General features: G+C 46.5%; 2 protein-coding genes, 1 non-coding gene and 1 pseudogene across 3 annotated transcripts; all 4 read left to right on the top strand.

Moving 5' to 3' along the window:
- The first annotated feature begins 998 nt into the window (after positions 1-998).
- Positions 999-1,821, top strand: LOC681314 (similar to BAX protein, cytoplasmic). The gene has a single exon (XM_039087749.2). The coding sequence runs from the start codon at positions 1,037-1,039 to the stop codon at positions 1,613-1,615; it is 579 nt and encodes a 192-aa protein (XP_038943677.1). The 5' UTR covers positions 999-1,036; the 3' UTR covers positions 1,616-1,821.
- Positions 1,822-2,598: 777 nt separating this feature from the next.
- LOC134480735 (uncharacterized) lies at positions 2,599-18,527 on the top strand (annotated as a pseudogene).
- On the top strand, positions 2,981-3,171 carry LOC120095476 (U2 spliceosomal RNA). Its single transcript, XR_005490939.1, has one exon. It is a non-coding gene; the product is annotated as a U2 spliceosomal RNA (small nuclear RNA).
- On the top strand, positions 11,249-14,524 carry LOC108352174 (leucine-rich repeat-containing protein 37A3-like). The gene is made up of 3 exons (XM_017597782.1): positions 11,249-11,300; positions 12,268-13,593; positions 14,138-14,524. The coding sequence occupies exons 1-3, from the start codon at positions 11,249-11,251 to the stop codon at positions 14,167-14,169; spliced, it is 1,410 nt and encodes a 469-aa protein (XP_017453271.1). The 3' UTR covers positions 14,170-14,524.
- Positions 18,528-18,943: the final 416 nt, after the last annotated feature.

Consider the following 18,943-nt stretch of genomic DNA (forward strand, 5'->3'; position numbering starts at 1 on the left):
CTCTTGAAATTTGGGGTCTATCCTGAGGTTCACAAGAATCATGTGGGTCTGACCAATAGTGATGCCTGTGACTTTCAATGAAGTTAAGACAGAGACGTTAGACAGACTAATGCTGAGTGGTAGATTGTATTCTCAGTCTCTCTCTCTCTCTCTCTCTCTCTCTCTCTCTCTCTCTCTCTCTCTCTCACACACACACACACACACACACACACACAGAGTGAGAGACAGAGATAGAGACAGACAGAGAGATACAGAGAGAGGCAGACAGAGGCAACAAACAGACAAACTACCCAAAACAAATGACACACAGAGAGATAAAGACAAAACACATCCAGAGGCTGGCATGGTGACACACTTGTTAATCCTAGCATTTGGAGACAGATGCAGATGGGTCTCTGAGTTCCAGGACAGCCAGGGCTACACAGAGAAATCTTGCCTTAAAAAACAAAACAAGTAGAGCGCTTGCCTAGGAAGCGCAAGGCCCTGGGTTCGATCCCCAGCTCCGAAAAAAAAAAGAACCAAAAAAAAAAAAACAAAACAAAACAAAACAAAACAAAACAAAATCAGGGAGTAAAGGCTCACGCTTGTAATGCCAGCACTCGGGATGCTGAGGCAGGAGGATTTCAAGTTTAAAGCCAGTATGGACTATAACAGGGCACCAGACCTTAGAAGGCCCCCAGACTGACTACATGATAAATGTACCGTTCAGTCTGTAAAACTCAGCACATAGACAGCATCAATTGCCTAAACTAAAACAAAGGCCTAGTCTGTCAAAGTCTGTATTCTCTAAACGTACTAAGCTTGCGTTGTGGCGTCTGTAGTTTTGCTTCTGACTAACTGTTCTTGTTAACCGAAGTATGCCAACCCAGAACATGACCTTTGTGCTTAAAAGCACACCCTGAGAAAGACTGGGGGCTACACTGGGATCCTGAACACCCTGTGTAGTTGCTGGACTGCTTAATAAAGACTTTCTGGGCTGGAGAGATGGCTCAGTGGTTAAGAGCATTGACTGCCCCGGCGAGAGGCAGCGGCAGTGATGGACGGGTCCGGGGATCAGCTCGGAGGCGGCGGGCCCACCAGCTCTGAACAGTTCATGAAGACAGGGGCCTTTTTGTTACAGGGTTTCATCCAGGATCGAGCAGAGAGGATGGCTGGGGAGACACCTGAGCTGACCTTGGAGCAGCCGCCCCAGGATGCATCCACCAAGAAGCTGATCGAGTGTCTCAGGCGAATTAGAGATGAACTGGACAACAACATGGTGCTGCAGAGGATGGTTGCTGATGTGGATACAGACTCCCCCCGAGAGGTCTTCTTCCGTGTGGCAGCTGACATGTTTGCAGACGGCAACTTCAACTGGGGCCGGGTGGTCGCCCTTTTCTACTTCGCTAGCAAACTGGTGCACAAGGCCCTGTGCACTAAAGTGCCCGAGCTGATCAGAACCATCATGGGCTGGACACTGGACTTCCTCCGGGAGCGGCTGCTTGTCTGGATCCAAAACCAGGGTGGCTGGGATGGCCTCCTCTCCTACTTCGGGAACCCCACACGGCAGACAGTGACCATCTTTGTGGCTGGAGTCCTCACCGTCTCACTCACCATCTGGAAGAAGATGGGCTGAGGCCTCCTGCTGCCTTGGACTGTGTCTTTTCTTCATAAATTATGACATTTTTCCTGGGATGAATGGGGGACGGGGAAAGGCATTTTTCTTACTTTTGTAATTATTGGGAGGGGTGGGAATGGTGGCCTGGGGGAGGCGTCAATAAACCTCAGATCCATTTTGAAAAAAAATAAATAAATAAAAATAAAAATAAATAAAAATAAAAAGAGCATTGACTGCTCTTCCAGAGGTCCTGAGTTCAAATCCCACCAACTACATGGTGGCTCACAACCATCTGTAATAGGATCCGAAGCCCTCTTCTGGGGTGTCCGAAGATAAATAAATAAATCTTTAAAAAAAAAAAAAGACTTTCTATTGGCATAAACCGATGTTCAAGCAGTCTTCTCTGGTGAATGCCCCATAACTCAAACTACATATTGAGTTCCAAAACACTGTATCAAAAAGAAAAAGAAAAAAGAAAAGAAGGAAGACAAAAGAACCCAACTCACATCACAGAAAAGATTCTCAACATATGAAAAGCTTTTAGAAGCCAGGCATTGGAGCAGGAGGCAAAGGGAAGAGAATTCTGTTGCTATCAGGAATTGCCTTCACTTCAACAGCGACACCTTTTTCTTTTGTCACTGTTGCCATGGTAACGGCCATACATTCCCAGAAGACCTTTTGGCTCAATTCTCACCTCCACCTGGGAGTAGATATATCACATTCCAAATAAAAGGCAGACTTCTGCCCTCCTCCTCTCTTTCTCTTCTTTCTCTCGCCCCTTCCCCTTGTCTCGTTCTATCATTAAATCTCTCCACGTGGAACCGTGTTGGTTTGGTGTGCTCTACCCGGTCGGGCGCGGGCCGATATTTAACAACGATATTTAATAATAATAAATTCCAAGTTAAAATTCCAAGTTTAAAGTCAGGCAGGGCTAAAAAATACCTCCCTATAAATTAACTACTTAACTAACTAGCTTTTCTTGTGTGTATTGTGTGTCAACCATGTTGTCTTCGAGAAAGGTGGAAGGAACACCGGATTCCAAGAAGCCCATTAAGTCGTCTTCTGCTTGTTCTTCACCTATAACAAAAGAGGAACTCTACTGCTGCTCATTTAGGGCGGCTACGGTGGAGTTGACTGTCAGTGGCTACGCCCACGACTGGGCGGAGCATGCAAATTAGATGGAGACCATGCTTCTGAGGGGAAGAAATGCAGGGGTCCCACACGCGTGTGAAACCTGAAGGCGTTAGACGGTTGTAGCAGAGTCCCGTAATTTTCTTGGAAAGGTGGGGGGCACAGCATATGAGACAGAAATTGCGCCAACGCTCACCACGAGTTAAAGTGGGACACTGAGAGGATCACACTACCATAGTACCGATCGGTGGTATCGCTTCTCGGCCTTTTGGCTAAGATCAAGTGTAGTATCTGTTCTTATCAGTTTAATATCTGATACGTCCTCTATCCGAGGACAATATATTAAATGGATTTTTGGAACTAGGAGTTGGAATAGGAGCTTGCTCCGTCCACTCCACGCATCGACCTGGTATTGCAGTACCTCCAGGAACGGTGCACCCCCTCGGGGGGTTTTAACACTGGTTTTAAGATGAGAGTCTGCCTTTACGTCTCTATTTCCTGACCTTCCTCCTGCTTTTTGGCCTTAACTTTAAGTTATCTCTTCTAATTATCTTTTTTTTTTAAAGATTTATTTATTTAATTTATGTATACAAGTACACACCAGATCCCATAGGTGGTTGTGAGCCACCATGTGGTTGCTGGGAATTGAACTCAGGACCTTTGGAAGAGCAGTCGGTGCTCTTAACCGCTGAGCCATCTCTCCAGCCCCTAATTATCTTTATTTATCCTTCTGTACGTTCTTCTAGTCGAGAGATTGTTACTGCTTTTCCTGTAATTGTCTTTTAGCAACAATGGTAGGTAGGAAACAGACAAACGTTTGAAGTTTTATTTGTCAGTACCGTCAGTCAGGTTTGTAGGGTTTTTGTTTTGTTTCGTTTTGTCTTGTTTTTTGTTTTGTACTATGAAAGCAAAATGTGGTTTGCCATAAAGCACTAGTCTGTGATATTAATGTTATGTGTAGTGGAAAATTAAATCTCAAGCCTTAGATTCTTTATCATAGTGTACACATTGTATCCTAAGGGAAAAATGCTTTTTTTGTTTGTTTAAAGGTTTATTTATTTATTATATATAAGTACACTGTAGCTATCTTCAGACACACCAGAAGAGGGCATCAGATCCCATTACAGATGGTTGTGAGCTACCATGTGGTTGCTGGGATTTGAATTCAGGACCTCTGGAAGAGCAGTCAGCACTCTTAACCACTGAGCCATCTCTCCAGCCCCGGAAAAATGCTTCTTGACCCCAACCAAACCCCAACGGGTTTCCATTTTTCCAGGAATGGTGCATCCCCTTAGGGAATTTTAACACTGGTTTTAAGAAAAAACTACTTTTCAACTTTTGGCAAAAGCTAGAAGGGATACTTACACCTGGGCGAGAGGGCATAAGCCTTTAATCTCAGCACTCGAGAGGCAGAGGCAGATAGATGTTTGAGTTTGAGGCCCGCTCTACTATACACAAAGAACCCTGTCTGAGGGGAGGAGTGGATCCATCTAATGAACCACAGAAATGAAGGGTATTGGAGTGGGGCACCCTAGAAAGGAGCTGAACCCACTCAGACTGTTGGCTATTCATGGACACTTTACCCCAAACGTGGGCTGCGTCCCCATCTAAATACAGGCATCTGGCATGTACAAAGCTCTGTTGATCCACAGTGTTCCTCAGAATACAATTGGGGCATAGACAACTGCAGCCCAAGGGCAGGTCATTGTGAGCACAAGGAGTGTCTTTCAGAGTTACCCCCAAGAGGTCAAGTTTCCAGAAAGGGAGTTAGCAAACAGAAGAACCCCATCCTGCCCAGATCTTACAAGGACACCTTGCCTTCTGGAACCATGTGATATTTCTAAAGTTTGGACAGATTGCACAGTTCAAATAAGCATACTTCCAGGAGATGGGTGATGGCACAAAACCAGGGTTCCAGAAGACTGGAATGACCGAGAACACCAGCCTTCTCAAGAGGGAGGAGGACCATTAGTCAGAGAGTGATTTGGGGCCAGAGAGTGTATGGTAACTTGTCCTGTAGATCATCATGGAAGACCTTGGGCTGGCTAGGAACTAAGGCCAAAAAGGTAGGCTTGGGCGCTGAAGAGGGCCACATACTGGAACCATTGTTAACCTAAGAGCACCCTTAGTGACTTAAAGGGTCAAGCCAGACCTTCCAGGGTCTCTCTGTCTGTCCCTGTAAATGCTGAGGGGCAGGTGAAAGAACCCTGGCCTTTGTTCTCAGTACCACATAAGGGGAAACATAACCATGTGATAAGACCAGCCCCCAACTGCTCTCACAAATTAAGCATTTTGATAGGACACAATCCAGCTATTTTACAGATGATCTTTTTTTTTAAAGATTTATTTATTTATTATATATAAGTACACTGTAGCTGTCTTCAGATACACCAGAAGAGGGCATCAGATCTCTTTACAGATGGTTGTGAGCCACCATGTGGTTGCTGGGAATTGAACTCATGACCTCTTTACAGATGATCTTTTCAGCTCCTTTTTAGACTCAGGATGCCTATCCCAGGCCAAAATAATTCATAAGACTTAAGTGGTGCTAGGCAGTGGTGACCCAAGTCTTCAGTTTCAGCACTCAGGAGGCAGAGGCAGGAAGATCTCTGAGTTTGAGGCCAGCCTGGTCTACAGAGAGTTCCAGGACTTCTAGAGCTACACAGAGAAACTCGGTCTCAGAAAGCCAAAAATAGGGCTGGGGAGATGGCTCAGCGGTTGAGAACACTGATTGTTCTTCCAGAAGTCCTGAGTTTAATTCCCAGCAACCACAATTGTGGCTCACAACCATCTGTAACAGGATCAGATGCCCTCTTCTGGTGTGTCTGAAGACAACTACAGTTTACTCACATACATAAAATAAATAAATCTTAAAAAAAAAAAAAAAGCCCCAAATAAACAAATTAGATTATGGTAAGAATTGCAGAATTCTGTGACCATACTAAAAACTATTGGATTTTATACTTTACTCTCAAATTTATTTGTATTACTTGAGACAGGGACTCACTGTTTAGCCCAAGCTACCCTTGAACTTGTGATTCTCCTGCTTCAGCTTTTCAAGTGCTGGGATTACTGGTGTGTGCCACTATGCCCAGCCTGGACTTCAAATTTTAAGCGAATTAGTTATATGGAGTATAAATTATATATTATGCATCATATCTCAATAAAGCCATTATGAAAAACACTGTTGGGCTGGAGAGATGGTTCGGCGGTTAAGAGCACTGACTGCTCTCCCAGAGTTCCTGAGTTCAAATCCCAGCAACCACATGGTGGCTCACAACCAACTGTAATGGGATTCGATGCCCTCTTCTGGTGTGTCTGAAGACAGCTACAGTGTACTAGTATACTAAATAAATAAATAAATCTTAAAAAAAAAAGAAAAAGAAAGAAAGAAAAACACTGTTACAGATTTGACTCTTTGGTGCCTCTTTGAGCTGGTTCTTGTGTCCCTTTGACATTCCCAATCCATACCTTGAGCACTTTTTTGTTGAGGCTCAGGAATCACCACACAAGCCATACAAATGTCGATTTCAGTCAAAGAGAGTAGTTTATTGAATGTACAACCCCAAGACTGATTGATCAGGACCACAGAAGCCATGACTGGCTGCTCTGACTTAATCGTCTGTACAGGTGAGTCCTCAGGGTCCAACTGTCGCCACCCTGAATGGTGGTGTTACAGATTCACGATGTCATGGCCAACTTTTAGTGGGTGCTGGGGATCCAAATTCAGGTACTCATTTTTTTTTCAAAGAAAGGCACCAGGCCATCTCTCCAGTCCTGTTAATTCTTCCATTCATTTGGAAGAATTGATTTACTTGATTTACTCAGTCAAGAAATAATCAGGACTCTGATATCTATAATCAGCAGACAGACAAACAACCAAAACTGGGCTTGAGTTGGGAAATAGTGGCCGAGTCTTTAATTCCAGTAATTTAGGAGGCAGAAGCAGGCAGGTTTCTGGGAGTTTGAGGCCAGGGCTACACAAAGAGAAACCATGTCTCAAGAAAAGGAGGAGGAAAAAAAAGAGGAGGAGGGAGGGGGAGGAAGAAGAGAAAAAAGCCCATAGTACCTGGGCAGTGGTGGCGCACACCTTTCTCCTCTTGGCACTCGGAAGGCAGAGGGAGGCGGATCTCTATGAATTCCAGGCCAGCCAGGGGCTACACAGAGAAACCCAGTCTCAAACAAACAAACAGACAAACAAAATGAAGAAAAAAGAGAAGAAGAAAAAGAAGAAAGAGAAAAGAAGAAGAAGAAGAAGAAGAAGAAGAAGAAGAAGAAGAAGAAGAAGAAGAAGAAGAAGAAGAATTGCTCACAATAATGTGTGTAAAGTACAAGAAAGTTGTATCATGGGCTGGAGGGATGGCTCAGTGGTTAAGAGCACTGACTGCTCTTCCAGAGGTCCTGAGTTCAATTCCCAGCAACCACATGGTGGCTCACAACCAACTGTAATGGGATCCGATGCCCTCTTCTGGTGTGTCTGAAGACAGCTACAGTGTACTAGTATACTAAATAAATAAATCTTAAAAAAAAAAACAAAAAAGAAAGTTGTATCATTAAAAGAAAGAAAGAACGAAACCATATGAATGGAACCAAGCATTCAGTAGTTTTAGTTCTATGTAAATTCATAGAGAATGTATTATAATTTGGGAAGTCTGGTTCTTCTCATATGTTCCTTGGGTCCTGAGCAGGATCCACGAGATGGGAAGGCTGAAAGCCCCCCTGTGCTTTCTCTTCAGTTTCCTTCAGTTTGCTTTTGCCATCAGTGTTCACCAGCAGGGGGCAAACAGTGGACAATGAGCGCTCAGGTGCTTGGATAGTAGAATTCATAATTTCCCTCCAGTGTTTTGTGTGGTTTGTAATTAAAAAAAAAGAAGAAGAAGAAGTTTCAGAAGGGCTGAGTGTGGCTCGGTTGCTAGAGTGTTTTCCTAGCATGCACAAAGCCCTGGATTTAGTCCCAGCATCCCATGAAACAGTGTAGTGTCACAGACTTGCAATATGGGCCTAGGTGGGAGAGTGTTGGCAAGAAGATCAGGAATTCAAGGTCTTCCTTGGCTACATAGAAAGTTTAGACAGCCTTGGGCTACACAAGATCCTGTTCCCTCCTTCACCCTTCAAAATTAAAATTAAAAAAAGGTTGTGGGGGTGGGTGGGCTGGAGAAATGGCTCAGTGATTAAGAGCACTGACTGCTCTTCTAGAGATCCTGAGTTCAAATCGCAGCAACCACATGATGGCTCACAACCATCTGTAATGAGATCTGATGTCCTCTTCTGGTGTGTCTGAAGACAGCTACAGTGTGCTTATATATAATAAATAAATAATTAAAAAAAGATTGTGGAATATAATAAATAAATCTTAAAAAAAAAATAAGAAAGTAAAATCCGGGAGCCAGATTCCCAGGAGCCAGATGTAGTGGTGCACATCTTCAGAGGTAGGCCGATCTCTGTGGTCTACGTAATTCCATGTCTAAATTCCAGGACTCACTACTTCCTGAGACTGTACAGAAAAGAAAGGAGAAGGGTAAGAAGGGGAACTAATGGGATGGGGAAAGGGGAGAGGAAGCGGTAAAGTGGGGGGATGGAATGAGAGAGGAGAGACCCCGCCCACCGAGTGTGCAGGCCTGAGCCAAAGCATCCCACATCCCGCGTGCTTCCTTGCCTCCTGCCTCCTCGGGACTTGCTAACCGCTAGCCTAGCCGTTATAAACCGCCACCTCACAGCCACCACACGGCCACCGCCGCCACCACCACCACCGCCACTGAGGAGCGAGGAGGAACAGCGCTGGGTAGACACAGTCTGCAGAGCCGCCCTTCACTGGCCTCCAGCAAACCCCAGGTCGAAAGTCCTGGACACTCCAACGTTTCAATGCCAAGATTCGCAAGTGCAAACGAGACCAAATTAGATGTGCTTATCCACCAGGCTGCATTGAAAAGTATCAACCAGAAAAAATGCGCGGCGCGGCGCAGGAGGTGGGTGAGTTGTCCATAATTTGCGGAGGTTGGAGGAGAAGCAGCTGTTGGAAGTGTCCCAAGTCGAGCTCCAATAGAAGGGAGCAGTTTGTTACCCGTTGAGAGATACCTCCTCGAATTGTAGAATCTTACGTTTTTATGGGGCTGGGGAGATGGCTCAGGGCTTAAGGGTCTTTGTTGCTCTTGCAGGCGGTAACTCCAGTTCCAGGGGATCTACCACCCGCTTCACAGCTCCAAGCACGAACATGAATATTTATGAGGTAGGTGCCATTGGTATGTTTATGACAGTGCAGCCTGCATATGTCAAGGTTATGGTAAGGTCAGAGGCAGGCAAGGAAGCTCAGCCTACTCCAAGTCAGCAGCAGGCTCCCGCCCAGCCTCCAGAGAATCCACCATCTCAACAAGGGGCCCAGGCTGCAGCTACATGGCTATCTGTGGAAACACAGCTTTCTACTACTCACTGCTTGATGAGAGCTGGGAGCCCCATCTGACCTGCAAAGCGCCCAGGAAATACAGCAAGATTCTATAGTTCAACAGTAAACTGAAAATCCAGCAAGACTTCAGCCTCTGGGTCAAGAATTACACCCTGGGGGTTGGGGATTTAGCTCAGTGGTAGAGTGCTTGCCTAGCAAGCCCAAGGCCCTGGGTTCGGTCCCCAGCTCCGAAAAAGAAAAGGAAAAAAAAAAAAAAAGAATTACACTCTGTATAGGCTGGAGAGATGGCTCAGTGGTTAAGGGCACTGACTGCTCTTCCACAGGTCCTGAGTTCAAATCCCAGCAACCACAGCCATCTGTAATGAGATCTGATGCCCTCTTCTGGTGTGTCTGAAGACAGCTACAGTGTACTTATATATAATAAATAAAATCTTTAAAAAAAATGTTCACCATCATAACTTGCCCCACATTACAGTGAAGCCTGTGGATGTGGTGTTTATCTTAGAGCCTACCAAGAATGTTGAATCTAATCTGGTCCAGCAGGAGTCCCCAGTGTAACCTCCAGTGTATGTTGAGGGGGCTGAACCTTCTTTCTAAGGGAGGGGGGGAATAGCCAGCCCAGCCCCTTGAGTTTCCCAGGCAAAGGCTGCTAGCTGGTAGTTCCAGCTGAAACCTCAGAATTTGCTGAGGAGCTTAAACCTTCCCTAATCCACCCGGAAAAATGAGTGGAGTCTCCAGAGAGCATCTTGAAGTGACTTTTTTTCCCCTCAAGGTCACAGCCAAGGTCAACATTTAAGGTTGTCCAGAGTGACTATTAAACCTTCAGATGTGGAACAGGGTATGGCGGTGCGAGCCTTTAATCCCAGCACTCAGGAGGCAGAGGCAGGGGAGTCTAAGTTTGAAGCCAGTCTGGTCTACAGAGTGAAAGTTTCAGGGAGAAACACAGAGAAACCCCGTGTCAAAAAACAAACAAACAAAACAAAAAGAAGAATAAAAGAAGACCGACTCCTGTTCCTCCACGTCATGTCCAAAGTCTGACTGGGATCTTCCAAAGTTAGTGCTGAAAGTTTCCTAAAACCACAGCTAAGCACCTGGACCTGGAGCTCACAACATCCCCAGGGCCTGGGAAAGAGTTCAGACTTGTTTCAGCTCATCAAGGAAGACGATCTATCATCAGCACAGCGAAGTTTCTCCACTCAGTCAGACATTCTCCTCAGCCTCTAAGGTTCACTAAAATTTGTTCACCATGGGGGCAGAGCCATTCTGGCTCAGAAAATGTCCCCATCTCAGCCTTCACTGAGGAAGGTGGAGCCATTTCTAAATGCTACAGCTAACCCCAGCTTAGCCTCCAGAGCTCTCTAAGGAGGATAGAGGGCCTGACCCATGCAGCCTCCAGAACCACCTAAGACTGTAGGTCAACCTCCGTCAGGTTACGAAGCAACCTTTCCAATATCAGTCCAAGGCCAATCTCACTTTTCTACATCATCCTTCACATTTGAAACTGGGACCAGGACTCACCATGGCTTCAGAGCCTGCTTATAGAGGCCTAAAATTCTTGCAGCCCTAAGTAGGACTAGAGCTACTCTTGAAGAGATTCCCAGGTGTCATTTCCACACCCAAACCACATTCAGGCTCCACAACCAAATCTCAACGAAGTCACAGTTCACTGGAACTTGACGGCAGGACCCACGTGAAGGCTGAAGTTTGTCCAGCCCAGAGACTCCAGCGTTGTTCTGAGGCCCTAAGAGGAGACACTAACTTGTATTCTCAGCCCAATGCAGAGGCTTGGTTGAGCCACAGCCACAGCCCCGTACCTGCAAGGGATGCTTCACCATTCACCATTTTGTAAGTATCTGGTTTTGTGGTCTGCACCAGCCCCTGTCTCTCCAGAGCACCCCCCACACCCTACCTTCTGTATTTTTAGGATTTCAGGTGAGCACCAGCTAAATGACGCTAAATGAAGTGTGTCTTCACCTACATCACAGATCCCTGACAATATTTAAGGGAAGACCAATGAGGCTATGGTATGGTTTTTGTTGTTGTTGTTGTTTTCTGTGAAGAGCTCTCTGTTAGGGAGCCTAGGATTAATCAGATCAGAGTTTCCCAGGTGCTAGGACTACATGGGAAGACACTGGGTGGAGGTAAAGGACTTTGTCCTGCTGAGGGTGAGAGGTACCCCCCCCCCCCGCCTGTGACCTTGCCCTGCACACCTGGAGTGGAGGGAGCTCCATCCACTGTGTGTGACAGGGGACAGTGTGGGTGTGAGGAGGGTCTCTTCTCAGAGAGATCTGCAGATGTGGGTGAACATTTCTCCTCCAGCTCCAGAAGGACGGGGCAATTCACTGTGCTCAGGGGACTTCCTGTGTACACACTGTAACATTCTGAGTAGGCAGCTATCTAGCCAGTGACACTTTCTCTCTTGCCACCACTTCACAGGATTAAGTTTAGGTTTACTTTCTTGTACAAAGGGCACACCAGTATTGCTGGCCCCTAATTTATTTGACTAGGATGTATGGCTATGGTCTGCAGTAGGGTGGCTGGTGTTCTCTTACCAAAATCATTCTCCTTTTCCTTGACAGTTAAAGAGGCGTCTGTAGGGAACCCAGGAGGATCCCTGCTGTTGCAGGCCTGGAAGGAGAGCACCAGCACCGAGCTCACTACTAGATTGGAAAGGAGATATTAGGGAAAAAATAATGATCTTAGCTGTTCAGGATTCATCAGAGAGCAGCTCGACTTTATGATGAAAGTGTTGTTACTGGTACTTTAAGTTACTTATCGCTGTATTTCTCAGAGGGAAGCTGGAAGATGTAATTTTTTTTTGTTTGTTTTTTTAAGATTTATTTTATTTATTATATATATAAGTACACTGTAGCTGTCTTCAGATACAGAGGGCATCGGATCTCTTTACAGATGGTTGTGAGCCACCATGTGGTTGCTGGGAATTGAACTCAGGACCTCTGGAAGAGCAGTCGGGTGCTCTTAACCGCTGAGCCATCTCTCCAGCCCGGAAGATGTAATGTTAATGCCACTGATTATTCTAATGTACAAGATGTAGATAATAGCCTGGGCTCTTTGCAAAATGATGAGTCCTCCACCCTCCTGATAACTTGAGCTACAAAAGTGAACTCTACTTTTGCAGAAAATCTGCTAGATGCAGAAATTGATGAGGTTCGAGAGAAAGAGAAAACCGCCATGCTTGTGCAGCCGTCACGCCGTTTAGGTCCCAAATTCAAACGAGGAATATTTGAAAAGAGATGGGAACCTGCCCGGGCAGAGGAAGACAGTCTTGCAGAGATCGAGAAGGCAGAGAGACGGCTCCTCAGCATGAGCAGGGCCCCCGAGGGGACAGGAAGCTTAAGGAAGAGGCACTTCAAGGAGGCGAGAGTCAAGAGTCTGTGGAGCAAGCAAAGCGCCCAGACGCCTGTGGAGAACAGCACCACGGACAGGCAGCTCGGGAGCCCAGCCTCAATGGAGCTGGAGCACAAGCTGGAGCAGAAGCCCAGGGCGTTAGTGGAAAATTCCTTCCCTTCAGAGCCCTTACTCCCAAAGGATCATGGGAAGGAACTCTCTTCCTCCCTAGGACCGGCCCTGGTGGACACGGCTCCGGTTCCAAAATCGCTACCCGAGTTTCTAGACAGACGGAAAGACTTGTCTGACACCATTTTTGTTTTAGAAAGTGCAAATGCTAATGTGAAGAGAGCAAAGGGTTCTAACCCAAATTTACAACCTGAAGAGAGACGTGGAAACCTTAGGAAGAAAAAATCTCATTTCCAGTTGATTGCAAAGAGGCCGGTGGCAGCATCGTCTGCAGTGAGGAGCCTGGTAAATTCCCCTGCACAAGGGGTCTTGTCATCTTTAGGCAACCTGAGTTACCCAGAAAGGCCCTTTTCAGAATCATATACGGCTTCACAGCCTTCTACAGAAATACCTCTGGAAGAAAATCAGGCGGCAACAGATAATGTTAAAGAAAATATTCTCAAACTAACCGTCACTGTGCCTGCAAAAATTATATCAGAAAATAAACCTCGTGAGAAACCTACTACAGGTTCTATTGTGTCTACATCCAACTTAGTTCCAACCGTTCAGCAAACCAGCAAGCCACAGTCAGACTTCACTGTGGGGTCTGATACGCATGTTCCTTCCACAGAAGCTGCTCACCCATCGCTCATGTCACCAGGAGAACAGTTTGAATCCCATCTAAACCAGCAGCTGCGGCCCCTCATCCCTAACAACGATGTGAGAAGGCTCATCTCTCACGTTATCAGGACTTTGAAGATGGACTGCTCTGACACTCATGTGCAACTGGCCTGTGGCAAGCTCATCTCCAGAACAGGCCTCCTGATGAAGCTTCTCAGTGAACAGCAAGATTTCAAGTTGTCCAGGACCGACTGGGATACAGACCAGTGGAAAACCGAGACCTACATCAATGAGAGCACAGAAGCGCAAGGGTCTGGAACCAAGTCAGGTGCACTCAGTGCCGGGGACACCAGGCCCCAGTCTCCCCATGAGCTAACATGTCTGGCTTAAGAAGGAGTAATTGCTTTCTTTCTTCTTTTTCTTTTTTTTAAGATTTATTTATTATATAAGTACACTGTAGCTGTCTTCAGACACACCAGAAGAGGACATCAGATCCCATTACAGATGGTTGTGAGCCACCATGTGGTTGCTGGGAATTGAACTCAGGACCTCTGGAAGAGTAGTCAGGTGCTCTTAACTGCTGAGCCATCTCTCCAGCCCTCTTCTTTTTCTTTTAAAGATGTATTATATATAAGTACAGTGTAGCTGTCTTCAGACACACCAGATGGTTGTGAGCCACCATGTGGTCGCTGGAATTTGAACTCAGGACCTCTTGAAGAGCAGTTAGTGCTCTTAACCACTGAGCCATCTCTTCAGCCCTCCACCTCTCCTTACAACTCAAGCCCTAGAGGACAGACCTCTCCAGCCCGAGTAATTACTTTCTATCCTTCACATCTTTGTTGCTGAATAAAATGTGTCCTTTTACTTTGTAGCTCACAAAAGAAGTTCCAGGATACAGTGTTAAAAACAAGCTCATCTATGACTGTAGCAGTGACCATTTTAACTAACACTTCCTGTCTCACTGGAGTAAGGACGATTCCAGGAAGAAATTTCCAGAAAGAAAAATTCACACTTTCAAATGATGTTTCCAAAAAGGTCAGCATCCTCTGCATCGAGAAGTCTCAGAAGTCCCCGTCAGGAGGGGCCTTTTCATCTTCAGGAGACTTGAATTCTCTGGAGAATTCTTTGTCAGGATTACATCATCTTTCAGAACCTTCTAGAACAGTGTTTTTCACCTTCTAGAGTGACCCTTTAATACAGTTCTCATGCTGTGGTGACTCCCCAACCATATCCTTATTATATTGCTACCTCATAACTAACTTGGCTACTGTTATGAATCACAACGGTCACACCTGGTGTGCAGGATGTCAGATATGTGACCCACAGGCTGCGAATCTTTGTCCTAGTGGTAGCATTTCTACAGAAGCTCAGACTGCAACAAATAGGTATGAAACCCAGCAGAGGCTGAGAAAGCAGGGTGAAGCAGAATTCAGGACTCCCCTTCTGTTTTCTAGATAGAGCTTTCCTGACTTGAGTGGCCACTGTGGCTTGGGGATTTGCACACGAGGAGCCACACATGAGAAAAACATGGCTCAGGACTTACAGGACAAGGAGTCCTCTGGAGAGGAGATTTCCAATGAGGATACAGGGGAAATCGCTGGTGGAATTAAACCTTCCCAGCTAAAATGAGGCGCACAGGACAAGTTTGTTCAGTCTGTTAGAAGACTAACATTGCTCGTGAAAAGCCAGCTGAGGCTCTAAGAGAGGCAGCCCCTCAATGGGAAGAGAGAGCTGTCGTGGTGGAGTGATCCCATCCTGCTTTAACCAACAGAGTAAGGTTTTTGTTGTTTTGTTTTTAAAGATTTTTTTACATGAGCACACTGTAGCTGTCTTCACATACAGGCCAGAAGAGGGCATCAGATCCCTTTACAGATGGTTGTGAGCCACCAGGTTGCTGGGAATTGAACTCAGGATCTCTGGAAGAGCTATCTCTCTAGCCCTGTTTTGTTTTTCAAGAAAGAGTTTCTCTGTGTCACTGCCCAGGCTGTCCTGGAATTCACATTGTACACCAAGCTGGCCTCGAACTCCCAGAGATCTGCCTGCTTCTGCCTCCTAAGTGCTGGAGCTAAAAGGCATGCGCCACCACACCCAGCCAGAGTAAGTTTTTCTTCCTCTGTCACATGAAAATTAGGAATAAATTACTTTTAATAGATTTGTGATCATTTACAAGCCTTTTGTAAATAAAAGAAAACATGCAAGAGCAGACGATGTGCCTGCTAATCACAAAAATGCTGCCATCTGGTGATGTAAGGACTGATGCCAGTCACCGATAGCCAGTGGCCTTGGGCCCCAGAGGAGTCGTGTGCCTGGGGAAGCACAGGCCAGCATGGCTGCTATGGTTCCAAGCGGAGTGACGGGCCCGCTAGTCCTCACCTGGATGGTCAGTTGGCTGTGCAGGGGACACCTCCCAAAGCTCCTTTCTGAGCACTGTGGCCAGGTGTTTCTCCCCGCAGTGACATCAGAGGGGCAACGTAAAGCACAGGCATAAGGCACGAATAGACATGGAAAACAGTGGGAGCCACCCTGGGAAGCAGCAGGAGCCACGCCCCTGCCCCTTAGGGACAGTGGGCTCGTTACCAAGCCCTGTGTTGGGCCTCTAACCTCTTGTGCCACTTAGCCAAACAGTGGATGCAGAGCTGACTACAGTTGTCATCCTCACGACTGTAAGGCTGGCATTTGGAACTCTGAAGATAAATCACTACAAGTTTAATATCTTCAGTGTGGAGTGCACAGTGAGTTCCAGGGCTTCCTAGACAAGAGAGCAAGACCTTGTCTCAAAATTAACTGTTGACAGCTTGGCCGGGGGAATGTGGTGGGTGGCGTGTAGGCAGAGAAGAGCCTACACAAGTGCCCTAGATCGTGCATCCAAACAAGGACTTAGCTTTTTTTTAATTTTATGTATATGAGTACACTGTTGCTGTTCTCAGACATACCAGAGAGGGCATCGGATCCCATTACAGATGGTTGTGAATGACTATGTCGATGCTGGGAATTGAACTTGGGACCTCTGGAAGAGCAGTCAGTGCTCTTAACCATCTCTCCAGGCCAGGATTTAGCTTTTTAAGCCACCCTCCATTTTACCACCCTGCTACAGGTTCGGGAAGATAATAAACACAGTCTGTGCTGGTATCTGTCAATCCTATACCAGGCTCAGAACTAGACGCTTCGGTTACAATGTTGTGACAAGGACACAAGCCACTCTGCTCAAATAGCACTGGCCACAAAGACAGTAGCTGACAAGAACAGAGCTTGTACTCCTGAGCTTCCCAAAGTCTAGACCAGCATTTCAGGAAGCTAGGGACCCCTGGATTGGGAGAAGAGACAGACGGCTAAATCCAGAGCAAGACTGTGTCAGATGTGACAGTGGCTGTGTACCAAGAAGAGGTTTGGTTCTGTGCTTAGTCAGTGTAAGAGAATGCCTGGAGACAGAGAATTAAGTTGGTGTTTTATAGGATGAAAGGAAGGCGGGAACCATGTGAAAGCCGAGAAGCTCGGCCTTTCCAGATGTGTCTGCATTAAAGCTTGACAGTCTTGGGTTGAAAGCATACGAACAGTGGTATAAACTGCTGTTTAAGCGGTGAGAAGACATGACCCAGCTGGGTGGGGGACAGACCTTTGATGCTGGGCCCAGAGTAGAGGTCATGCAGGAGGAAACTGCAGGTACCAACAGACTTAGCAGGAAGCAGGAGAATGCGGCCAGGAGGGCTACAGAGCAGAACCTTTGCTGACTCAGCAACTGGGGAGATCATGGGAAAGATGGGCTTCACAGCCTCATGAGACGTCACCAGCCACTTTCTTAGTGCTGCAGGTAGGTGTCGCCTGCTTCCCCATCCCTATAAACACGAAGAACCACTCGGATCCCCCCATCTTTGGGAATTGTATGGCGCCTTCAGCCTGCAGGCATGATTGACTGCTGAGATGTATACAGTTTTGTCACATAGCCCAGGCAGAGGCTTGAGAATGCAGAGAAAAAAAAAAGATGAATAGAGACCTGAGGTGGCCATGAAACATCCAGAAATGGTACACCAGAGAAGAGACTGAACTATCTGAAGAAAACCCAGTACCCAGCCACCACTGGAGGGCACTGATAAAGGCAACTCTGGAGCCCACGCCCTATGGAGCTAAGGCAGCAGGACATCAAGGCTCTGGAAGTTAGTGGGGAAATCTAACCCAGAAGCCTCCTTTGCAGAGGAATACAGGGCAGCGGACTCCTCTCAGTGGAAACAGTCCGTTTCTTTTTTCTTTTTTTTCCGGAGCTGGGGACCGAACCCAGGGCGTTGCGCTCGATAGGCAAGCGCTCTACCGCTGAGCTAAATCCCCAACCCCCGACGAGACGTTTCCATCTGTAAAATTTTCTCTCTGAGGTCAGAAACCAAAAAGACCTCACCTAGACCGGTTTGTTTGTTTTAGGAGACACAGCTGCTGGAGTTAGAAGCACAAAGACTGTTTAAGCCAGTGCAGTGCTGTGCTCTTCGCAAAAGCTCGCCTCGGCAAAAGCTCGCCTCGGCAAAAACTTACCTCTGTCCCGTGGGAAATCAAAGCTGAGGAAACCCACTCTTTAGAAACGTTCATGATTCTGACCGATGCTTAAAAGAGGCTGCCATGTTCTGCCACGAGGAGCCTTGTAAATTCTGGAATGATTTTATTCATTGTGGTTATGGACTAAAAAGCTCTGGGTGTCATTTCGATGAAGCCCGAGATGCACCTTGGGAGAGTTACACGATCAGTAATTGTCTTGTGCCTGTGTTTGCCCCCCACCACTCGGGGAGCTTCCTTTCCGTATCTACAGAGGAGGTGCTTACAGAACTTACAGAAATAAGCTTGAGGCTTCGTGCTAGGACTGAGAAGGCAGAGTAGACGAGAACTCATATTTCCTCTTCTGTCTTCTGGGTAAAGTGGCCACTGTTGAGACAAGTTGCCTTGTTATATAGGATGCAGAGAAAACGCTAAGGGAGGTGCTGGGGCCTCTTAATGCTAACAAAAGAAAAATGTGACCCAGAAGCTGCAAAACCAGGACCCTTCCATCCGGGATGAGATTTCCCAACAATGCAGAAGTGACTGGGGTGATGTAAAATTCCTAGCAAAATCTAGGAAAGACAAGTTTAACTGGGCATTTCAAGAACCGGCCTAGGCTTGGCATGTCTTCCAAGGAGCTTAGTGAAGCTCTCACAGAGGTCCCAGGTAGAGCCAGCCTCTTCAAGTCCTAAAGCGATACTGACTCCATCCTGTCTTGGCAACAAGCAATTTTTTTTTTCTTTTCAAATACAGGATTCTCAGCCCTGGTGATCAAATATCTTTTCATCTGCTCAACACAAGTATCGTCTGGAAAGCGGAGGACATGTCACCTTCAAACATTGAAGACTTTTTTACCTAAAATGCCACTGTCTCAGCGCCTGACTTCTCTGGTTCATCAAGAGCCTGGCATTTCCGGCCAACTAGGTTTTTTGCCCTCAGAGCGCCGCCTTCCTTCAGCTGAGTCGGTCACTGTGGTACTGAATCACTCAGCCCACTGCTCTGTGGAGCCGAGACACCCCCCACCCCCACCCCCAATTCCCAAAACTCAGGTTCTGCCTTGGTAGGGTGTTCACCCTAACAGACCAATAGGAAACTCACATTGGCTTGTTCTGCTTTATAAAATATAGACCCACGGATGACCAGAGGCAAGGGAAGTGCTAGAG

Source organism: Rattus norvegicus, chromosome 10 (assembly GCF_036323735.1).
Source record: "Rattus norvegicus strain BN/NHsdMcwi chromosome 10, GRCr8, whole genome shotgun sequence".
Lineage (NCBI taxonomy): Eukaryota > Metazoa > Chordata > Mammalia > Rodentia > Muridae > Rattus > Rattus norvegicus.